General features: G+C 35.1%; 1 protein-coding gene across 10 annotated transcripts; it reads left to right on the forward strand.

Moving 5' to 3' along the window:
* Positions 1-1,155: 1,155 nt before the first annotated feature.
* On the forward strand, positions 1,156-9,875 carry LOC18446191 (squamosa promoter-binding-like protein 13A). 10 transcript variants are annotated; one of them, XR_002283004.2, is made up of 5 exons: positions 1,156-1,624; positions 4,259-4,395; positions 8,070-8,788; positions 9,158-9,335; positions 9,524-9,875. XR_002283004.2 is itself a non-coding variant. In XM_006856314.4 (4 exons), exons 1-3 carry the CDS (start codon positions 1,233-1,235, stop codon positions 8,756-8,758), a joined length of 1,218 nt encoding a protein of 405 aa, XP_006856376.1. In that variant the 5' UTR covers positions 1,156-1,232; the 3' UTR covers positions 8,759-8,788; positions 9,524-9,875. The 10 variants fall into 10 exon arrangements, 4 of the variants coding, with proteins under 4 accessions (XP_006856376.1, XP_020530442.1, XP_088704807.1 ...); XR_002283006.2 differs by having other exon boundaries at positions 9,536-9,875; XR_002283005.2 differs by having other exon boundaries at positions 9,165-9,335.
* Positions 9,876-21,405: the final 11,530 nt, after the last annotated feature.

Genomic DNA, 21,405 nt, shown 5'->3' on the forward strand with positions numbered 1-21,405 from the left:
GTTGTTTCGATATAAAAAAGTCCTTAAATCTAATCATCTCGACATTGAAACACATGGATGTACAAAACGAAAAAAAAGACTTCAAGTTTTGGAAATAGTGCATCTTGTCATGCATTATTTGGTCCGTCAATTTCAATATTTTCAAGTGTTCGTAGATCTGCTTGATCTATACTACTTTTGAAGCCATTCTAAAGATTTTCGATACTAAACATCTTTGGATACCATTTGAAGGTGCGTATCACTTTGAGTGTTAGGACCTCAGCCTTATACATACCGAAATGTTTCATGCGGGATGGACCACATTTCTACATATGCGGTCTTTAAACCGTAAAGCATCCATCTTAAAGATGGATGCTAAGTAGGTGTTTATCTAAAAACAATGGAAACTAACAATCCAATATTTTCTTACTAGAATTATTATTTTTATTTTTTAAAATTTATTTCTATTTTCATATTCATGATATCCATATTAGAGATTACATATCCTTAAAAATTAAGTCTTAAAATCCATCTAAAAAACAGATTTATTAAGAGGCCCGCGTTGCTACACATATATGTGGGGCCGAATGGAAACCGGATCCCACACCCCAATTGTATTCTATTTTCTACATAATCATATTTTTCAAAGTTATTTTTAGAAATTGCATCTTTTTGTATCGTTTTTAGGCAAATCACAGTAGTTCCAAAAAACGTGTTTTTAACGGATTTTGCCAACTGCGTTGCAGGCAACTTAGTCGCCCTTGGAATCACAAAGCGTTGTCGCTTATCAACCCCTCTCTCTCTCTCTCTCTCCCCTCTTTCTTTCTTGCAATTGTCTCTCTACTTGCCATTGCAACGAAAGACCAGGGGCATTCCAGACATTAGGCCATTGAATCTCAAAACCCACAACAATGGTGCCCCTCTGCTTCATTACAAACTGTTACAGTGATTTTTGGGAGCGAGAGGGACTGATTCGATGGACGTGAAACATGTTTGACTGCATTCTCAAACCCCCACAAACCGCTTTACAAATCCCAAAACCACCTCTCATCGCGCCCAAAACCACCCAACCAAAAACCGCTTAGTCACACACCACTCTCTGGTCTGCATCCGTACTGGGCCTGCTCCATTGGCTGAGTTGGCATTAATGGCCACTACAGTGAAAAACTCCACATTATTGCTACAAAAGGGCTTCAAATTGAGAAAACCCAACTTTTTTAGAGAGAGAAAACAGCTATTTGCGACTATTTGCGATGGAATGGGACCGGAAAACCGCTCCATTTGACTCAGGGGACCCCATGGTGTTTTTGGGGAAGGCTCATGAAGAAAACCCATTATTGATTTCTGGTTTTAATGGTGGAAAAGGTGGTTTGTCCTCCTCTGTTACCATAGACTTGAAGCTTGGAAGGTTGGGTGATTGTGAAAGTGGTTTTGATGAGAGGCTTACGAAGAAAACAGTGGTACAGGGTAAGAGAGGGAGAGGGGGAGTTTCAGGGGTTCCTCTTTGTCAAGTTGAGGGCTGTAATGTTGATCTCAGAGCTTCAAAGGATTATCATAAGAGGCATAAAGTTTGCGATATTCATTCGAAGACGGCTAAGGTCATCGTTAAGGGAATTGAGCAGAGGTTTTGTCAACAGTGTAGCAGGTTTGCTTCTTGGTTCCTTCTCTTTTCTGTGTTAGTGTGTTTTGTCTTCGGAAATCTTTTTGTTTTCTTTTTTGGCTGAGGCTTTTTTTGTGTGAGCTTATGGGAATTTTGGTCATTTGACTGTATCTTTGTTTAAGAAATTCTCTGTTTGACTGTGTGTTTGGCTATTTGGAGCTCTCTCTCTCTCTCTCTCTCTCTCTCTCTCTCTTCTCCTATTTTATTGGGTTTTTGGACCAGTTATGTGAGTTCCCTTTTTAGGTGTTTTCAGCTTGTGTTTTTTATTGAATTGCTGGTGGGTTCAATTGACCGGAAGTCTCTCTTTCTCTCTCTAAACCCACAATTTCTATTTTTACTTTTATTTTTATTATTTTTAGGTTTTTGGTAAATTTCTGGGATCTAGTTCTTGAATATGTTGCGTCTAGTTGAATTGTTACTGGGTCTAATTTGCAGTGGAACTCTTTCAGTGTAATGAAACTCTAAATCTTTCTATGCGAAATAGAACTCACATCATCTCTCTCTGCTTCCTTTATGGGATTTTACTAATTCTTTAATTTGGGTTGATTTGAAGTTTTGAACTGTTCTCTCTCTGCATTAGCTCTTTGGGATTCTAGGGGTATTTTGTCTTTGGGTAATTTGGGTTGATTTGAAGTTTTGAACAGCCTGGTGGCTTGATTAGGACACTCTCCATCTCTCATTACTTAAATTTCTTTTGGAGTTTTACTAATATCTTGTAAGACATGTTTTTTTTATTTTTGGAGTCTTTAAGTGAACTATCACATTTCTCTCCCACTGTCATTCACTCTTTATGCCTTTCCTGTGAGATTTCAAGCTTTTTCTATACTTTAAATTTTTTATGGCTTAGGGTTTCCGGTCTATTGTAAATAGTATGGGTTTCCGTGAATTGGGACCTCTTTTCTCTTATTCATTCATTTGTTTATTCGGTCCTTCACTTTATGCCTTTTTTGTGAGAATTTACTGATTCTTTATGATTCCACTCATGGGTTGTTTGGGTTTTCTGCGACATGTTGGAGCCTTGAATTGGAATCCCCCACCCTCTCTCTCTCTCTCTCTATCTATCTTCTTTCTCCCTCTCTCTCTGCCTTCTTGTAGGAATTTACCGATTTTTTATTAATTCAATTTTTGTTAGTTGGGTTTTCTGTTAGAGTACTGGATTGGAATGTCTCTTTCTATCTGTGCCTTTTTGTAGTAATTTGCTGTTCTTTATTTAATTCGATTGTGGGTGGTTGAGTTTTCTGTTGGATTCCTGGCTTGGAATCTCTTTCTTTCTCTCTGCCTCTTTGGGAGATTTTACTGAATATTTATTAATTCAAGTTTGGTGGTTGGATTTTCTGTTGGCTTCTTGGGTTTGAATATCTCTCTCTTTCCCCTCATATTAACTATTTAAGGGGACGCCATTGTTGCGCAATTCGACTCGGCCAAGGTACTTGGCCCTTGGCCTAGCTGTGTGATGCCCTAATTAAATCAAATGAAAGGGAAAATTTTCTAAATTTTTTTAAAAAACTAAAAAAGCATTCAATGGTACACTAAGTTAATGGAACTCATTAGAAGGTGAGCAAAGATGAAAGAAAATTATCCCAAATCATCCTAAAAATTATCAAAATCATCTAAAAAATTATTTCTACAATATATTGTTCATTTCTATTTTTAATTTTTTAACATTTTCTTTAAACTGTTTTAGGGGCCGTTTGTTTTTGTTTTGGGAGAGGGAGGGGCGGGGGCGCAAGTTGGAGAACCGCACATGCCCCAAATTTGCCTCGCCACTAGGGTGAGGGTAAGTTATGCGGACACGGCAGAGTCACGGAATCACTTGTTTTAAGCATTTGTGTATTCATCCTAAACTTTCTTCTTTAGGAGTTGTTCTTTCCTTTTAACCATGCCATGGTTTTTTCTGCAGTTTTTACTACTTATTGGAGTGAGTGGTTTTTATTTTATTTTTTTGCCATTTGGGTACCTTTTTGGTTTATTTAATTCTCATTTGTGCTATTTTCTTTCCTTTTTCAGATTTTATGCAATTTATTTTGTATTATTTATTATTTGGGTGTTTTCAGGCATTCAAATGCAGTTACGAACGCACTGCTTCTTTGCCTTTTCATCTTTTTCTTATTTTTTGTCATGGCATCTTTTATAGTTTGTGTTGGGACTTTTTATGTCTTGGATTCCCTAGTTTTAAATACTAAAGTAACTCAATAAATATGTTTTAAATACTAAAGTAACTCAAAATGCTTGTATACACCAATTAATCAGCTGGAGTTGAAAAGCTGAACATAGTTATACACTTGTCACAAAATAGTGGCCTAATAGATGAGATCAGTGTTGTAAATGTCATGGTTACAACTCAATGAAATTAATTTGGGAACATAGTGGGGCCAAGGTTGTGGTGGAGGATGATCATTAAAATAAGAACTACTATTGTGATCTTGATAATATATCTGTTTATTGGCAGATTAATTGGGGGGCTGGTTGTGAGTTTCATTCGCTTCGCAAATTTAATGTAGCTACAAAGAGATTATGCACATTTTGCATAATCTAGTGTGTACTTTGCCCTTAATAAAAGATTGAGTTCGGTGCTTTTCTCTATCACTAGTGATCCAACATGTGACAATGTCATTGCAGATTTCATTTGTTGGCGGAATTTGATGACGGTAAACGAAGTTGCCGTAAACGCCTCGCTGGCCACAATGAGCGTCGTAGAAAACCACAGCTAGAAGCACGCTTAGGGAAATCCGGGAGGTTGCTTCCAGCTTATCCAGGTATTTCAACTTTTTAGGAAAAGTGACGGTGATTTCATTGCTGTGATAATGACAAATGATGTGATTTATCCATTATCACTTTGATTCAAGAATATGGGGTAAGGTATAGTTGTTGCTTAGGATTTTAATTTTCTTTGAATGTGTATTGCTTTTGAATGTTGAATAGAATGTTGGGCAGTCAAGAAACACCATATCCATAGAATATGTGTGGCTGGGATGATGATGTTGAGATGGACGAGTGGCATGACAAGAAAGGATAAAATTAAGAATGACTACATCCGAGAGAGCTTAGGGGTGGCTGCAATGGGTGATAAGATGTGGGAAAATAGACTTTAGGTGGTTTGGTCGTGTGCAGTGTGCCAGCATTGACCTAGAACAACACCGATTAAGAAAAGCCATTCGGCTTAAGTGGAAGTCCATAAAAAGACAAGGAGATGGCTCTAAAGAACATGAATGGAAGCACTGAGAAAATATATTGTAACTTATGGTCTAACTGATGGTCTGGCACTTGATAGAGTAGATTGGCAGAACATGAATCATGTAGTGATCCCAAATAGTTGGGACAAGGCTCAAATGATGATGATGATGTATATTGCTTTTGAAAATTTGTATTCCTTGAATATTAGATCCAAGTAAATATATTCTTGAAAGGTGTATATTAATCAACGATTGGGGAAAGGAAGCCAGGTCATACTTGACTGCTTTGGATGATATTTGTGCATGTTTAGTCCCTTAGTGATTATTAAAAAGAAGTCGTGCTTTCAAAAAGAAGTTACGGGTTCAGAAATGTCTGTTAACTATTCCTAGTTGTAGTGGAATTAGAAAAGACTAGTAACTTACAAATGAATATCAGAAATATACACCTAATGGTTGTTCTTGTCCATGATCAAATAAATGCCACATGGGGCTGGAACCCATGAGTTCATTGTGTGAACTCAGTATTCAAACTTGGTCTTCATTGTTGACATTTCTACGATAGATCCCATGTTTGAGAATAACTTGTGAACTACGCAAAATTAATAAATAAAAAATCAGTCAGTTATGAGCCTCGTGACTTATTATTCTTGAGTTCATCGCATGAACTCAGTTGTGACTTGTTATTCATGTGCTTACTGATTAAGGGATATAATGGAAAAATCAAGCCAGCATAAGAGCTCCCTCGTTTGAAATTGTGAGCAATGCGGTTGAAGTTGCTGAATTCAAAATAAGTTATGAACTTATTTCTTGTCTGAAGTTTCTTGCCTCTAGGCTATTCTATATCCCCAAAATTGCTATCATTTGAATCACTCGATACACATGCATAGATTTGTTATTCATGTGCTTACTGATTAAGGGATATAATGGAAAAATCAAGGCAGCTTAAGAGCTCTCTCGTTTGAAATTGTGAGCAATGCGGTTGAAGTTGCTGAATTCAAAATATGTTATGCACTTATTTCTAGTGTGAAGTTTCTTGCCTCTAGGTATTCTATATCCCCAAAATTGCTATCATTTGAATCACTCGATACACATGCATAGTTCTTACTTTCATAGTTTACATACACAACTCTCTCTTATTGAATTATTGAAAAAAGACTCCCTACTTTACAAGTACCTCTGTACATTTGTGTGAGTGAATTAGAGGCCATTCACATTCACGGAATATTGTATGGATGAAAAGTTTGCATTTGAACAAGTTTGAAGTGCCATGCGGGCCCCATAGCATTTTGTTTTGAGTTCCATTATCTCCTGGGAGGGACCCGTGATTACATTTGTACGAGTCTTTAAAATGTGCAGGTCAATATTCCTTTGAGGTTGAGTACAGGTGAGATTTAGTTCTTCAATAGAAATTCATATAAACTATCAATTTGAAGTAGTGTTTGCTTGTATCCAATTAGTCTGCTTACATGCTTTGTAGTTTGATAATCCAAAATAACTATATAATAAAGCTTTCTGTAAGATGTTATGTGTGACATGGGTTTCAATACACTTGGTGTCTGTTTAATCCTCCTAAGGCATACATTCTTAGGAGCTATAGAGTCCTAGACTACTTTGTTAGCTGCATGGTTCTCAACTTTGTGGACCTTGTTAATTTAAAGGGAATCCAAAGAGAGGAAGACCTTTATATTGTGGGGAGTGAACCTTCAGTTGATGCATCAAAATTTTGAGTGAACAGTTGATGCAAGAGACCTGCATCAGAAAGAACGGTCTTTCACATTGGTTGCTCCGTGCCTTTTGATGATTGAGCAACTTATACTTGGAGACGTGGTGGTTTTCCTTATTCATTTGAGATTTTGTTTCTCCAATAATTTTGTCTTATCCTATCAAGAAAGCAAAAAGAAAATTGTCTGATCCCCAAATTGTCAAAAGAGTGGGATACTTGGGAGACATGTGAGATTGCTTTTCTCCAAAAAGAGGCCCTGAAAAATCATGTCTAGCCAATCAAACTCTTGTTTTCTAAATTTTAATTCTTAAAATAAAATGAAATGTGTCATTTCATTACCAACGGAATACTATTTTGAGACAAGCACCTCAACCAGGGTTGAATCATGTAGACTGTAGACATAAAACAAATTCTAGGTATCACCCTTGGGGAAACTATATTCGTTGTTGAGTTGTCTTTTGGAACAACAGTACTAGGAAATTTTCCCACGAAGGGTCCAGATTTTGAAGCTCTCTTTTCCAACATGATTCTCGGGCATTTTTGGTAACCAAAGACGGAACAGGTGCATCTTCCTCTTGAATCAGAGACACTGGAGGATTGTAATGGTAAATTTTTACTTTGGTTTGAGTAGCAATGACAAGGTAATACTCTTTTTTGAAGAATGGTTAAGATTGCCATGATAAGGTAATACTCGTAGTACTCTTTTTTATACTCGTTATTAATGGTAAATTAATAACCTCCATGCCATGATAATTGCTTTCCTTTTCTATTCGTATTTATGCTAAACTTTTGAGAAGAATCCCATGCATAGTAGTGAAATCAGAAAACTTGTGTTGGAATATCTATTATTGCTGACCAATTTTTAAATGTTTTCATACTTGGCAACCTATTTATATGAGTTATTATAAACCAAAAATATAACTCTTATAAATAGGTGAAAACCTTTAATAATTGATCATTATCAATAGATTTCCAAGCATGTCTTGTTAATCCCAAGCCTGGAGAAAGGAGGTGGATTGTGTTAGGTTGGCAGTCCGCGTAAAACTTTTGCTACATCTATTTAATGAATTCTAAAGAGCAGAATGGTGGAACATGATTCATGGAGCTGGCCGTAAATAGTTAGGATAAGGCTCAAATGATGATGATGATGATAATAATAAACAAAAATACCAAATTATTTGTATTTGTCCCCAAGCATGTGAATAGGCAAGAGACTCATTAAAAGCAGCCATTAATAGTGTTCTTCTATTTAAACAGCGATGTCAAGAACTCCAACTAAACAAATATAGGAAATGAGTACGAATCGCTAGCTGCCATATTCCTAAGGTGATGATCATGAAACTTGCAATCTGAAGAAAATATGTGTTGACTTGTATGTTAACTTCATTTGGTAGACCCTATGCGATCTCACTTTGGAAATGAAATCTTATTCATAGCAGGTCAAATAAAATATGCTCAGAAAAAAATATATTCTTTTACCAATGCCATCCTGTTCGCTGGAAATGGTTCTTAAGACTCTTTCCTATTTTTACAGGTGACAGGTTCCATGGGTCTTCCTTAATTACAAGAACTTCCTTTATATGCCCTGAAATTTTTCCTCATGCCATTGATGTTGGCCTACCTGAACCCAAGTGTGGAAACGGCAACTGGTTCAAACCCATAAAGACAGAGGAGGATTCCATTTATAACCCTGAGGCCCATAAGCCCATCACCAATAACCAATCAATCCTCAAGCCTCCTTTCTCTCTCTACAACTTCGGCAACTACAAGAACAACCCTTGCTTGCAAGACATAACAAGTTTTGATGCACCACCAACCATTGAAGGCTTGTCCAGGGTCGTCGATTCCGGTTGTGCTCTCTCTCTTCTGTCATCTCAATCATGGAGCCCCTCAACTGACTCATCAGGCATTCCTATAGCTCAACCGTTGATCAATTTAGGCGGTCAAGCACCTTCTCAATTCAATGTGAGTCAATTCTCTGATATTGGTCATTTTACCGACAAGATGATCTCTATCAACTCTCAGACTTCGACGAGTGTGGGTTCGAGTAGGTTCTCTTCATCAGGAATGAACTCTATGGAGGATGAGCACTTGGGGGCTGTTTTAGTCTCAGACTCGAGTGATGCTACTGATTTTAAGGTGAAAACAGAGATCATGTTTCATGAACAACAGAGGCAGGTGAAACAGGGGAATGAGCTCTTCCACTGGTATCCTGTTACTTGAAGTCGGTCTTCCATGTTTCTCTCTTGGTTGGTAAGTATTGTATTTCCTATGTATTATTCTCTCCTATAGTTGTTTATCTGTGTATCTTTGTAGTTGTCTCTATTAAGATGTGGTGGTGATTTGTCATGGGGTACCTAGGTATGCTTGTGATCAGTGACAGGTAATTAAGATCTGGGTACCTCTAGTTCCACAATAGTGCAGAAACCATTACATGGGATTTCTAACTTTTGTTTTCTGTACCTGTGTAAGCAAGAGGGTAACAAGTGCTAGTTGCCTGATTCCAAAGAACCAATGGTTTCCTAGTTATTTCTTTAACCACTGGCAATCTGTTATTGTTTCCTTTAGTAGTAGTGCATGTCATAACCACCAAAATCACTTGAATTCTTGTTTTATTCGAAGCTTGCAGTGACACAGGATAAAGTATATGATGATCCTTATGATTATGATAAGAAATTGGTCATGAGGTTCATCACCGCTCATTATGGTGATGAAGGAAGAGTAGGATGCACAACTGAACTAATGATATGCTTGGTTGGACCCCATTGTCTCTCCATCAGCATACTGAAGGGACCATGATGTATATACTGTTATCTTGATGATATGTATCGTGTTGTACTTTGCAAAGTCTACCGTCTTATATTTGCGCATGTTATTGTTAATGTTTTCTTAACACTGACAAAAAAAAAAAAAAGACAGAGAAAGAAAGAAAGAAACAGAATAATCAGGTTCAGCCTCATGTTTTGATGGTTATTGATTCTTCAACAGTTTATGTGGCAGATCATGACTAAGCCATTCTCCTTGTGGACTATGTGATTAGAGAAGATTAATGAATAAAACAAATTCTCCATGAGACGTGGAGCTGCTTCACAATGAGCTGCAACAAAAGAAAATGAGGAACTGGAGTTGAGTTTTGAAGATTATCACCAAAGTGAGGCACTTGACCTTTCTGACCATTGTGGGGTCAGGATTGAATTGCATGCCATATATGTGGCATCCCTGCTCCCACATGTATTAGCACCTATATAGAAGTGTATATTGCTTTTCTTCTCATTCTCATTTTCCATGGGAGATGGGAATTCATGATGTTCTATTCGGTTATTGTGATCCTTTCTGTGCCTCTTGATCTCCCTGTGAGCTGTCTTGATGTATTATTTATGCATTCATGTATCAGTAGGTATCAATGAAGATATTATACTGTGCTCTCTTGAGGAGGATACGTCAGCTATGCTCCCTATGCATGATCCATTAGCCAGTATTGGTTGGAGGGTGGAGTACATATAGGATGTGTCTGTACTATTAGACAAACTGCATGATGACTCCTCTGTCGAACAAATATTGGATGCTGAATATCCTACCATGGATAAGCTTCAGTACCCTAGAGAGCATTGTATACCCTGGATTACCTTGTTGTTATGTCAGCATACATTCATATTTAGTTGCATGCTAACATACTATTAATCTGAACCCCATATTTAATTGTATGCTAGCATACTATTAATCTGAACCCCAGTAGCAAATGCATCTTCTAGTGCACTATTTCTCTATTATGGTGTCCACAGGAGCTACTTATTTTGTTGCATGAGTTATTTGGTAGATCTCTAACAACATATTTGAAGACAGTACGATCAATATTCAAGAAGGATTATGCTAATAAGCATGAGCCTTTAACCACAAAAGGGAATTGGAGTCGATAGCTCAATACGTGCAAAGTGGTCTAGATTTAACTTTCTTCTCCTTTCATTTATTATATTACTATTGCACATATCTCGTGACTGAGATCTGAAAGAGTTCTGAATCAATAAAGAGTACTTCAAGCGATGACTAGCAAAGCTTATTAGAAGGTAAGTTTATTGGCAACTGTAGTACTGAAAGCAATGAAAAACTTTGAATGCTTCATGATGAATTCCATCATTAATGTAGTGGGTAACACACCTGCGTTTGTTGTGCTAGATTTCGAAAACTTGTACTGATGTTAGTGCTTGGACAAAGTTGGTTTGCAACACTGTTAAAAAATCTTTCATAATATTTGATATATCTACAGATGGGATGGTGGGTAAATTGGTTTTTGCAATTTAATTTTCAAATGAATATCCTGTTATATCTGAACTTTTTTAAAAAATAACACTCCATAACTCAGTATATTCGTTGTAAACTTTGTTATAACATTTCCAAATATGATCTTGTACTGCATTTTTTCCACCCCTGATTTCACCTCCCCCAATATTGTACATCAAAATGGATTTTTTTAAGATGATATTCCTCAAGATTTAGTATTTAAGTATGAAATTACTAGGAAAATATTTTTTTAGAACAACCAAGATGAAAAAAAGAAACCGCTTTTTTACGGTTCTCAACTTCATTATCTGAACAATTTGTTTAAAATGAAGCCCAGCATCGGTCGGGTTTTCCCAATTTCAAACCTAGGAGTACAGTCAAGTAGAATGCAGTATATTTTCAATCGACAATGGTACTTTCATTTTTTATACTTAAAAACACCTGACCATGAGATGAATGCTAAAAAGGGCTTGGTGCAGCGGCCTATCAATGCTCGTCAAATGCAGGTCTCCCAAACACTCTCTTATCGCAATCTGGTATAAAATAACCACTTGCCTCGGATCGTATTTTTTCCATATTGCTTCTCACGGGGAAAAATTAAGTATAGGCAAAAAAATAAATCGGGAAAAAGAAAAAGCTCTTTTTTTTTGTTTTAGTTTGCCCCTGGTCCAATATTACCATGATAGGTTTTAGATTTATTTTTTAATTTTTTTTACAAAAATAGAGTTGTCGGACATTTAAGGTCTCTTCTTGGCCGGTCTGGTGCCCGAAATAGCAAAAAACCTAGTCTGATATTGAGGACATCGTATTGCTCACTGATTTGAAAAAATCTAAACCCACTAAGCTATCCGATATCTGAAATATCAGATTTGTGAAAAATTAAAACAAATAAATTAAAACTAGGAAAAATAAAAAAACCGCAGGGGGACCAACCTTCCGTATAATATTTGCCAAACAAAAAAGAAGCTTTTGCATATTCTTATTTTGTGCCGTACATAAATTTTTTCTTATCACGGTTATAACAACCACTTGCTGAGGATCGCATTTCTTACCCACTGCCTCTTGAATGTCTTGTCTTTAGCTTACATGAACACACCGATTGATTGGCTTTGAAAAGGCAAATCACAGTGTTTCAAAGAATAAATTGGGCTACTTGCGAGACTTCTGATCCCTATTCAACCAGTCCAACTTGGGATTATGTAGCTCCTTGAGTCGGAAGGGCGGTCTCCTGATCCTGAGTTGGCTCAACAATTTTAGGTCACTACTTCCAATAGGAAATGTTTTTGGTGTGTCACTCGTTTGCCTGCACTTGGGTTCATCCGAGTACCCTCGATTTGTGTATAAAACTTAGGTTGTGCAAAAAAATAAAAAATAAAAAAATTGTTAAACATATAGGAATGATGTTTAAGTTTTTTCACATGATTTTGATGTTTCAGGAAATGATTTGTAAGTGTTTTTGCTATAATCCCTATTTTTATGTCCTTCGGATTTTTTAAAGTCTCCTTAGCTATAAATAAATTTGTAGATCTATTTTTAGGCTTATTTGAACTGTTAAGGTTGCTTTTAGTTTTATTTGCCTCTCCTACTTTTATTTTATTTTATATATTTTGTATTTTCAGTTTTTTTAAACCTTTTTTTATCATGTACCGGAATCAAGCGAATCGGACTGCCTAAGTGGACCGAGCCTTGGCCGAGATGAGTTTCTGAACTTTGATTTGGACGGTATAGATGGCACCCAGAAATCAGGAGAGTTGGAATGTATGATTGGTAGTTCTAGTCCCATCTTTGCTTCTTCCAATTTAAAGTGCGAGTAGTGTTCCTCTCCTCTCTCTTTCTCTCTCTCTCTCAATCAGAGCACTCTTTAGAAAATGGAGCTCTCTCTCTCTCTCAAAAATTGTATTTTATAGACATAATACGGATGAGAGGAATAGAACCTAAATCACATATACCTAAACTATACCCAGACTTACCATAAAGTACAAATACTCTACTAACCATTCCTATTATATATTAATTACAATATATATTTTCTATATCAGTTTAGTATACGATATATAGTTTCTTTTCACATTCCCTTTCAAACTCAAGATGCTATGACAGAGAGCAGCTGGAGTTTGATCATTCAATTGTAGAAATGAGCAGTTAAATCTTCAGGTGCACATTCAAATTGTTTGATAAACAAGCACAGAGCTCAACGACTCAACAGTGACGAATCAACAAGCCTAAAAAATAAATGTGAGAACAGAGCAACAAATCAGAACTCAACAATAAAAAAAAAACTTCAGATTTTCACCGGAGACAGAAAAATAGTCGAGACAACCGAGAAAAACAAAATGGCACTTGAAAAACCAACAGATTCAGCAGCTCGCAAACCAGGACATACATGATCGACTTGATCATCAAAACAACCGATACTATGATGAACTCAGAAAATCTTATTTTATATATTGTTCTTCCTTTTTTTTTAGTCAACTTTGTTTTGGATGCGGTTTCTATAATGTTGCAACCTTAAACAATCCAATTAAGGCGCACCTCTAAATTTTATCATAACATTTAATTTTGTTGTAAAACTTTTTTAGGATTTTCTTAAAATCTATTTTCATATCTAATTAGAAGATTTTAAACTCCAAAAATAATTAAAATCAAGGAGATCTATAAACATATGAAAATCTTGAAAATGGACGGCCTAGATAATGTGTTGCAAGCTGCACTATTTTTGAGACTCAAAATTTTTTTTTTTTATATTTATACATCTCAATATTGAGATGTTCAAATAGAGGGTTTTTCAACATTAAAACAACATTTTCAATAGATTTTTGAGGTGCATCTGTAATTCTACATATTAAGGTTGCAACCTTATATAAACTTTTTCTTTTTGTTTTTAAGGTTCCATGGCTCATTGGAACCACCATAATACTGATTTTCAGCCTTTCACATGCCGAATCTTCTTCAATAATCCGCCTCTCTCTCTCGTAGCAACGATGCTCTCTGGATATCGTAGCTCTAACAATGACAGGACTTCCTCCAAATATCGGATCTCTCTCGTTCAGTCGCAATTTTGTCTCTCTACTTATCTAGCGCACATGGCTCTTTTTGCGCTCTCTCTCTCTCTAAATACAGAACTCTCACCTCTCTCTTGGCTTGTGCTCTCGGCTTCCAATCAGCAATGGCATTTTGCGCATTTTCAACATAGAAAGCAACCATGGGATTTCAGAGGTCGATGTCTTCTATGTTTCTAACTCTGCCAATGGCGAATTAACTACCATACCTTTCTTACCTAATTCAAGAAAAACTTTGATTGCATTTTATTTGCATCCAGTTATAAGAAAATGTTTGGGATATGCTAAAATGAGGTTATAAAGTTATTAAAAAGAACCCAATATCCATCATCATCGGTCCAATCTTTTTAATTATTAAGGGTTGGCTATGTAAATCCTAGTCCACCATTCTACTCTATCAAGAGTCATACCCTCAACGAGGTCAAAGTCCTCATATGTCTTTTCTCACTACTTCCAATCGTATCATTTTGGCCCTACACCTTGTCCTTTTTAAGCATTCTATTAAGACTAACTCGCACCTCCTAACATGTGTTATACTGAGTCTTTTTTTTTTGACAAATATTCGTAACTTTTATTGCTGACTAAGAAAAGGAAATTACACCATTAGAGATTACAAGAGAAGGTAGGGAAGCACCACCCCTAGCCAAAGAGTCTGCCAAAAAGTTTGGTTCACGATAAACATGGTTGAAAGAAACTGACAAAGTTTCTACCAAATCCATAACCTGTAACCAAAGGGATCGGAGCTCTCAGGGAACTTTCTGCTCTTTCTTACACCATCTAATAACATTCAAAGAATCCCCTTTAATCCAACAATTTATACCAAGATTCCTCTCAGCCAAGATTTTCACCCCGTTCAGTAAAGTACTTAATTCAACAAAATTGGCAGTTTTGACCCCAATCGGGCCGGCATAGGAAAAAATGATATTACCCGAATAGTCACGCAAAACACCACATATCCTAGACTGATCTGGATTACCCTGAGAACTACCATCAACGTTCAACTTCAAACTTCCAGAAGAGGCGCAGTCCAAATACTTCGTGGTCTACATCTGAGATTCCCAAGAAGGAACATGTTGCCATAACATCAACCTTGTAAATGCCCCATCCCTCTTTTGTCACAGACAACCAAGACCAAATCGAAAGTTTGATATTATTTAATATCCTCTCAAGAAGCAGATAATTCCCATCAAAAGTCCTATTTGTTTCCTTCCACACTTCCCACAGAATGACATCTTTCGCTATTTTCCATATAATTTTTCCAATCTTAGACAAATGGGAAATAAAGAATTGTGATACTATCCTTGCAACCAATGAAGAAAGTACCAGATTGATCTTGAGAATCCCAAAGAACCAAAACCAAATTCTTACTGTGAATGAGCAATGGATGAAAGGTGTGCACCAAACTCCCCGTTAGCTTTACAAACAAGATAAACATTTGGTAATATTTTTCCCCTTTTGATTAGATTATAAATAGTTAAACCCTTATTCAAAGCCACCCACCAAATAAATACCTGAACTTTATGTAGAATGGACCATTTCCATATTTGGGCAATCTGAGGGCAAGATCATCTCTATCGATCATGAAAGAACAAATTGTGATAGGATTTAACAGAAAAGACCCCATCACTCTTAATCTCCCAAATCATTTCATCCTCTGCATTCAATGAGATATAGACCTTATCCAGCAGTTCCATCAAAGTACACCATTGGGAAAAGACCACATCGTTCAAACGATTATAAGCCAGGGAAATATTCCATGACGTTAAATGGCTCCTTCATTCCATAGCCTCATTAACTTTTAGATCTGATCAGATCACTATCCCATATAGGTCAGGAAAAACCGACTTCAATGGATAGTCACCCAACCACTTGTGGTGCCAAAAAGATACTTACCTGCCACCACTTATATTCCACCTGAAGTAGCCAGACACCATGGACCTGCAATTGTAGATAGCCTTCCATACCTGAGACACGGTTTTGCCTCTTCCACCCCCAAGCCAAACACTATATCTGTCCATCTCATACTTAGCCAAGAGAACTTTGAACCATAAATGATCCTTCAAATGAAAGCTACGCCACCGCTATTTGTACATCAAAGCCTGATTTACCTATCTAATCTTTCTAATGCCCAGACCACCTTCTGTCTTAGGGGTACAAACTCTATCCCATTTTCCGTAAAGGAGCCCCAAAGAAAATGTCGCATCGTTCTTTCTAACTTTTTTGCAACCGAGGCAGGCATATTAATCAAAGAAATTTGGTAAACAGGAAAATTAGATAAGCATGCTATACTGAGTATTTACTGCATATAACCAGCCTATTTAAATCTATTTTCTATCCTCTTATCGTCTATTGGAACCACACATACGTTCTTTCTAATGTATTCAGTTCAAGAAGATAGAGGTAGAAGCTCTTTGTCTTTCTTCCTTTCCGAATTATTGGTTCATTATGTGAAAATCACTTTGCTGATGCACGTATAAATTAGCTCATGGGTTGTAATGGCTCTTGAAAACATGAATTTTATTAGCAATAAAACCTAAAAACCCGATTTTCTTTTACTCCAAATTTGGTAGATTCATGCTTTTGCCTGAAATTGATTGGTTTTAAACGGCATTTTTCACAAAAATGGGATTTCTCGGCTTGATTTCGTGGATAAATGGTTTCCCGGCCAATGTTTTTCAAAATTATTGAAGTAAGGTGCATCTCAAAAGTATGCCGAAAGTGCAATTTCATGCCATAAAGCCTTGCAACGATATGTAAATCTATTGTCGCCTCCAATTATGAGATTTAAAGTTCCAGAAATGGTGACAATCAAGTATATCTATAAACACTTAAAAATCTTGAAAATGGACGCTCCAGATAATTTATTAGAAGATGAAATATTTTTAAGATTAGAAATCCCTTTGTTTTTACTGTCTATGAATCTCGAGGTTGAGATTATCGATTTAAAGGTTTTCTAACATATGAATAACCTTCTTGTTGATATTTATAGTAGCCAAATATTGAGTTTCCTATATTCAATTATTTTGTGGGATTACAAATTTATAATGGGATTTCTTTCCTAAAAGACAAGAGTAACTCTATGAGCTTTTTAGGAGCTCCTTACTTATACAGTATAAGGTTGCACCTTATACAAACGTTTTCCTTTTCGAAATTCTTGGGTTCAAGCAAACTCTGTGGTCTACTTGAACTTCGACATTCTTTGCAATCTTATCCCTCGTCCTATCTTTAAATCCAAATTAACATCAAATCCCACCCTTTTCTCTGATTCAAACCCTAGCTCTGCATAGGCACTGTAGCACAATGCACAAGGTCCAAAACGGCTGAGCTTTCAGAAAATCCTTTTATGCTGTTCCCCATCATTTTCTTTTTTTTTGGTTGTTGATTTAGGGTGTCTATTTGTTCAATAAGACCAAAAATTAAAAGAAAGCTATAGGAAGGAAAAAGAAAAAGAGCAATTGCGAACCACTTTGCAACTAGAGTGAGAAATGAAGATGGAGAGGTTAGAGAGAGAGAACCACTTTGCAACTAGAGTGAGAAATGAAGATGGAGAGGTTAGAGAGCAAGTGGTTCGAGAGAGAGGGAGGTTAGAAAATTGTCAAAAAAAAATGTTGAAAACTTTAAAGGTATACTACTTGATGTAGCCTAACAAAACCCTTCACAAAAAGTGGATATGAGAGTTCCATGATCCCATCGAAAACTAAAGACCATAAATGGCTTCCGGATTGCAACGTTGTTTTCAAATTTGATTCTTATACTTTCATTTTTATTTTTAATTTAAAGCATAATCTTCAAAAAGTATAGGAAAGTAATTTGAGCAAATTACAATATCAAAGTACCACTCAAAGTTTTGGGGTATTTGGTCTTTTTTTTTAAAAAAATTATTTTATATATTTTAGAGGCACACGAGGAGATAGAAGAATTGACACCCTATATTCAACTCCTTATCAAGTACATCAAACGCTAAGATTTGTTGTCAATTGATCAATCAAGATGAGACGGTTGCGATTGACAGCCTTTTGAGGTGAACTACATTGTGGATTATTTTCGTCATTTCGAAAATGCTGGACCTATCCATTTTTTATTTTATTTTGTTATTGTCTTTCCTAACATGAGATCAATATAAAATTTAAAGTGCTTGCACATTATTTGGCATATATATATATATATATATATATATATATATATATATATATATATATATATATATATATATATATATATATATATAGAAAAGATAGCATTAGCCCACTAGCTCATATGAACTCAACGTCCCAGATTGATTATGGGCCAATCTGACGATCACAGATGTCCGGTAGTGTTTGAATTTTAGTTTTTTTTTCTACAAATCCAAATCACTTAAAATTTTAGATCTATATTAATAAAAAATAGATGAATATTTCGAAAAATATCAAACAAATATTTCACATGAAATAAAATTATCAAAATACCCTCTAAAAGGTTTAGGGGGTATTTTGATCATTTTATTTTTCACGGATAATTTTTTTTATATTTTTATTAGATGCGCCTTGATGAGAAAAACACTCATCTAAAATTTCAAGTGATTTGGATCTGTAGAAAAAAACTTAAAATTCAAACACTACAAGACATCCATGATCGTCAGATCTGCCAATATTGAATTTGAACCGTTGGGCTCATATATATATATATATAATTCAAACAAAATAATATATATATAATTCAAAAAAAAAAAACAAAAATACCCCTAAGAGTTTATAATGTATCTATTATGTTATTTATTTGAAATATTTTTATGCTTTTTAGAAGTGCATGGGAGTAGGGGTATGGATGCTTAAAATTTTAGCTCAATCCAATGTATAAAAATATAAAATAAAAATGAGATTATCAAACATGCTCTCAAGCAATTATTTTTGTGGTGAAGTATAAGAACATTATTTTCTTTTATACGAGATCTAGCCTTTTATATGAGATCTAGGTATACATTTTCTAGACATATGAGGGATAGCCTTTGGTGTTAAGATGTATGTCCTTGAAAAATATCACTCTTATGGTAAAAGCTTCAATAAATGTTTCAAACCGACTAATATTTGGATATCCAAGTTTCCAAAATCCCAGATTTAATCAAGCTCAGGTTCCCAAAGTTTCTAGGACTCTAAAAAGCTATCAAACATAATATTTGTCAGTTCTAGATATCAAAATATCCAGCTTCCAAGAATACAGAATTTCCACTTCTTAGAAAACTTCTAGTTTCCAGTTAACCTACATAGAACAAATATCACCCGGTAAAAGCTTTAATAAATGTTTTAAATTGACTAATATTTGGATATCCAAATTTCCAAAGTAGCAGGTTTAATCAAGCTTAGGTTCCCAAAGTTTCTTGGATTTCAAAAAGCTATCAAAACATCCACCTTCTAAAAGTTCAGAATTTCCACTTCTTGGAAAACTTCTAGTTTCCAGTTAACCTGAGCCTTAAGTTTCGGGAATATGGTTGCTACCATGGTTTTTAGAATCCGCCGAGTCGAATTGGCCTCGACCTCACTCTATTGCCGAGGCCGAGAAGCCCCGAGTCACTGGTACAGGTCCATTTTTATACCATGAATGAACATGACTCGGTGGAATATTGGAAGAATTGCCTAAAAAACTATAAAAATCGCCCGGGTATTTGTTTTCCGTGGATGAAACTCGGTTTTAAAAATATGTAAACTTTGGTTAACTCAAAATTCGAAATTTGGGAGTGATTTTAATGGATTTTTGTAATATTTCTATATTTTTAACAATAATATTATCTTTATGATATGATTTGGGTTCATAAAAACCCAAATCGAATAAGAATTTATCACTAAATATTAAAGTTTTAGGGTTCTTCGTTTATCAATACAAAATCCGCCAATCTTTTTCGTTCTCTCTTATTTTATTCCACGTTCTTTTTCAATCAATTGAAGTTATCTACAAATGCCCTATGCTGATTTGCATATTTATCAACTTTAATCACAGCAATTTTTCGGTTTTGGGGTTATATTTGTGAAATTTTTTAATTCCGCCAAAATTCACTTTTCTTGCTGATTTCTTCACCAAATTGATGATGTTTGACTTGCTTCGAAGCTGCTTCAAAAGCCCTCTACTGATCCATGGTTTTTCTTCACTGATTTCGTGCATTAAAAAGGTTACATCGATAATCTGTGAAGAAATCTATTATTTATCTCAATTACTCAACGATTTTTGTGATTTTTAGTTTTTTTTGAAGATTTGAAATCATCTTCAAAAGCCCTATAAAGATCCATGGTTTTTTTTTGCTCAAATGTCAACTGATTTCATGCATCATAGAGCTAACATCGATGAACCATCAAAAAAATTTGAATATCTAATATTTCTCTCTAATTTCTCAACAATAATGTTCTCATTATTAGGTTTTTTTTAAGATATTGAAAACCCCTATATCGGTTTACGTTTTTTTGCTCCAATATCGATTGAACAAAACAAATTATTAAAATTAATCATATTTAACTAATTTTACAAGTAAATGTCACTTTTGCTGGAGTGCGTGGATTTATTTATTTATTTATTTTTATTATTTTTTTCAAAGAGTTAAGATAAGGGAGTTCAAAAAAAGTAGCACAAAAAAAATAAGCTAAAAAAAAAGTATCAATTATGAAAAAATGAAGGGTTGTTCTTTTAGAATTCACTAGATGTAAGAATTTTTTTTAAGAAAGTTAAGATTAAAAGAGTTCCAAAAAAACATTTATGCCCCCAATCGAACACAAGACCTCTTATAGATTCACGAGATGTAAGATTTTTTTTTAAGAGAGTTATGTTAAAATTTTTTTAAAGAGAGTTCTGGAAAATGAGCTCCAAAATAGATCCAAGCCATTAATAAATATAGAGTTAAAAAATATATTTTATAAGAGAGTTATGGAAAAAAGAACTCCAAAATAAAGCCAAACCATTAAGAAAAATAGAGTTAACAATAATAAATCCAAACCATTAAGAAATATAGAGTTAAAATATATTTTTTCATAGAGTTATGAGAAAAAAAAACTCCGAAATAAATCCACCAAAAATAGAGTTAAAAAAAATATATCTCCCATTTGTAAAAATCATGGGTACAAACCAATTTGCCACACACTAGTTGCAATATAAAATAGTGGCCTTCATTTTATATAGATGGTAACTTTTATTTGCTCTAAAGGAACAAAAAAGGTTAATATAGACGTTAACTTTTATTTGCTCTAAAGAAAAAAAAAATGGAACTCACAACCTTTTTTAGGTAAAAATGATGGTTACAAATCTATTTGCCAAAGATTAGTTGCAATATGCATTAGTGGCCTCCAATTTTATATAGATGGTAACTTTTACTTGCTCTAAAGAAAAAAAAAGGGTTAATATAGACGGTAACTTTTATTTGCTCTAAAGAAATTATACAGATATAATAAAAAAGGATGAGAAGGAGATTGGATCCCACGTCCTTTTGAGGGTGATTACTAGCGCTACCACGACGCCAGCAAAAGTTTAACACATAAAAAGGGTATAAAAGATTCCACATCATTTAGGGGATGA

The sequence above is a fragment of the Amborella trichopoda genome, chromosome 10 (assembly GCF_054954075.1).
Source record: "Amborella trichopoda isolate Santa Cruz 75 chromosome 10, AtrichopodaSantaCruz75HAP2 v2.0, whole genome shotgun sequence".
Taxonomy (NCBI): Eukaryota; Viridiplantae; Streptophyta; class Magnoliopsida; order Amborellales; family Amborellaceae; genus Amborella; species Amborella trichopoda.